At 47.4% G+C, this 3282-nt stretch overlaps 2 protein-coding genes across 2 annotated transcripts; one reads left to right on the forward strand and one right to left on the reverse strand.

Moving 5' to 3' along the window:
- Positions 1-184: 184 nt before the first annotated feature.
- Pmar_PMAR008580 (receptor for activated C kinase 1, putative) lies at positions 185-1319 on the reverse strand. The gene is made up of 2 exons (XM_002776903.1): positions 890-1319; positions 185-824 (listed from the first exon to the last, which is right to left on the reverse strand). Exons 1-2 carry the CDS (start codon positions 1285-1287, stop codon positions 281-283), a joined length of 942 nt encoding a protein of 313 aa, XP_002776949.1. The 5' UTR covers positions 1288-1319; the 3' UTR covers positions 185-280.
- A 1051-nt stretch (positions 1320-2370) lies between these two features.
- On the forward strand, positions 2371-2787 carry Pmar_PMAR008581 (histone H2A.1, putative; the record flags this gene model as incomplete). Its single annotated transcript, XM_002776904.1, has 1 exon — positions 2371-2787. One exon carries the CDS (start codon positions 2371-2373, stop codon positions 2785-2787), a length of 417 nt encoding a protein of 138 aa, XP_002776950.1.
- Positions 2788-3282: the final 495 nt, after the last annotated feature.

The raw sequence follows: 3282 nt of genomic DNA on the forward strand, positions 1-3282 counted from the left end.
GAATCGACAACTATTGACTCGATCAAGGCATACCACTTCGGGAAATTACTATGTGACTATATCTACGAGAATGCCCCACTAAGGAACAATTCATTTTCTGTATATGCATGATGTGAATGTTGACGAACACTGTAACCCTATTGATTGAAGTATTTATATAACACAACTGTCAAACAGGCCACTTGGCTCACTAGAAATCTACCACTCCAAGGAACCTCCTCACAGAAGAAGACGACCTCAGATGGACGCGTCGAGGCGCCGTTAATACGATCCTTCATATTTACGATCTGGCGATCTCGTAGACATAGATGTTGCCATCAGTGCTACCAGCAAAGAGAGTGTTGCCATCAGCAGACCACGAGATGGAGACAACCCAAGGGAGAGGCGACTTATACTCAGCCGGGGGAGTGATCTCCTCGAGGACGTTCTTAGTCTCGAGATCCCACACCTTGACACCGCCATCAGTAGCAGCACAAAGCCAGTAGTTCTTAGGGGAGAAGCAGAGGGCGTTGATGCTGCTGTTGGCATCGAGGGAGTATAAATGCTTGCCTTCGTTGACATCCCACAACATAGCAACACCATCTTTACCACCGGAAGCGCAGAGGGATCCATCAGGGGAGATGGTCACGTTGTTGAGGACGCCAGTGTGGCCGGCGAGGTTGATACGGAGCTTGCCGTTATCAAGAGACCATACCTTCACGAGCTTATCCCAACCGCAGGAGACGATCAGAGGCTGCTTGGCAGAGGGGGAGAAGCGGACGCAAGAGACCCAGTCAGTGTGTTGGTCATCAACGATGGTGTGACGGCACTCGCCCATGGCGTTCCTGAAAAGAAGGAAAATGCAACTTGCCCACTAACAATTAATCATCGTCCTATTCCGTATTATTACCAGATCTTGATAGACTTATCGCGGCCAGCAGAGACGATCTGCCTGTTATCGGGGGAGAAGGCGACGGAGAAGACATCCGAAGTGTGGCCAACGAAGGTCTGGACGGTCTTACCCGAGGACACATCCCAAAGCCTCAAGGTCTTATCCCAAGACCCAGAGAGGCAGTACTGGGCATCAGAAGACAGAGTAACATCAGAGACGGCCTGGTTGTGACCAGTAAGGGAACGACGAGGGTAGCCAGCAGACTCGGAGTCGTTGGTGAGCTCCCAGATCATGATCTTCTTATCGCGAGAACCGGAGACAACCATCTTGGGATCCTCATACGTAGTGGCGATGGAGGTAACCCAATCAGTATGTCCCTGAAGGACGCCGCGGAACTGTAAATGCTCTTGAGCCATTCTAAGGTGATGACGAGCCAAAAGGAGTGGTGAGCTCTCAGTGGGGGTACTCGAGAACTCGACGATTGACGCAAATCGATCGAGTGATCGATTTAAGAGAGCGCAGCGTGGGACCGAGGAAGAAGAGAGTTGAAGGGGAATATGACTGAGAACATCAATGCAACATGGACACATTACCACATAGGCAATGATGATGTGAGGGTGGCGAGGAAATGCTCGTCGAGAATGAGGGTAACATGAGCGGAGTCAATAGCCTTATTCTGTTGTAGTGAATACAAGAAGGAGGATCCTCACTAGAACCCCCTTAGAGTCATACACTCATTACGACAAAATGGGCGAGGGAGGATCCTCGTAGGATATTCCAAAGCCTATCATAAACAGTCAAGGAGGTGGTCATGTACACCGTAAAGGAAGATAGTGACCAGCAGTGCTCATACTCACAACAACACATCCAACCGCCGTTGGGAGTCTTCATTTGAGATTAGATTATAATCTCTTAGATGCTAAGTCGTTTATTTTTAAAGAAGCAATCTGCCCGAACACGCAGCTCGTCGTCCTCCTCCTCCTTCACGGTTGAGGTATGATCGAGGCCGCCTCACCGATGCAGGAGGTTACTACAAGTGCATTTCCGCGAGCTTATCGATTTATCTATGATCCATCTGTGGGGGAGTCTGTATGACAATCCTTGGGTAGAGCGGTGCAACAAGGAATGGCTTGAAATGAAAGCCAGGGAAAACTTCGAATATAGTACTCGTGATTCTCCTTCCTTCTTTGAAGTACCAGATAACACAACTTAACCGTGTAGGATTATTTCCTTGCAATCATAGCCACAACGGCGTACTCCAAGACATGAGCTTGGCAGAAGGCTCCCGTTTATATAATCAAAATCTTGCTACTGTGTCGAAATCAAATTTCCTCAATTGCACCGTCGAAATTGGAGTTTCTACGGAGTATCTTGGGCATGGACTCGCTCGCCTGGTAAAATAGAAGTTGAGAAGGAGTAGATATATGTAGGGTCTAGGCCTATGTATGTCGTATGCCTTGCTCATTACATACCAATCTCACAGTTAGTTCATTGTTGTGATGTCCGGCAAAGGCAAAGGTGGTCGTGGTGGTGGTAAGTCTGGGAAGAAGGCCTCTGGTTCGAAGACTCGCTCAGCTAAGGCAGGTCTGCAGTTCCCTGTTGGTAGAATAGCCCGCTACCTCAAGAAGGGACGCTATGCTAAACGTATTGGTTCCGGTGCCCCGGTCTACTTGGCTGCAGTCCTCGAATATCTGGTCGCCGAAATCCTCGAGTTGGCTGGTAATGCTGCGCGTGATCATAAGAAGTCTCGAATCATTCCAAGACACATTCAATTGGCGGTCCGCAACGACGAGGAACTGAACAAATTCTTAGCGGGAGTGACCTTAGCTAGTGGTGGTGTACTGCCTAACATTCATACCACTCTACTGCCAAAGAAGAGTAAAGGGAAAGGTATGACTCAATCACAAGAGATGTAACAATTAGTATTTTCATTTTTCATTACTTCAAGAGGTTGAGTTGTTCCTCGGGCTATATGACGTAACTTGCTACTAATTTGCTATCCAAATGCTGTCTACGTTACGCTGTGCTTTCACATCGTCTTAGCAAGTGTCCAGCCTAATGGCGACAGTCCATACCAGTGTGAAGAAATGCCCACATAGTGATCTATGCGGCGTTTTGCAGATATTAAAGTTTCTCGCATTCTTCTACCCTGAATCGTATGTAAATTCCCTTGAAAAAGTTCGGTAGAGGTAACCTGTAAGGTAAGTTGTTATCAAAGATTTTCATGCTACTTTAGGAAGCATGAAAGTCGTGATAAATACGACGATGAGCCTAGCTTGTGTGAATTTCGCATGCTGTTCAAGTAAGCGCTTGAGGAGCATAGGTTGCAGAATTCAATTTCTATTCCATTGCAAGATCGTATTATCAAAAGCCAAGGCCCATGAGCTCAGAAAGGACAATATGATTTGGTC

Source organism: Perkinsus marinus (assembly GCF_000006405.1).
Source record: "Perkinsus marinus ATCC 50983 genomic scaffold scf_1104296952862, whole genome shotgun sequence".
NCBI classification, from domain to species: domain Eukaryota; phylum Perkinsozoa; order Perkinsida; family Perkinsidae; genus Perkinsus; species Perkinsus marinus.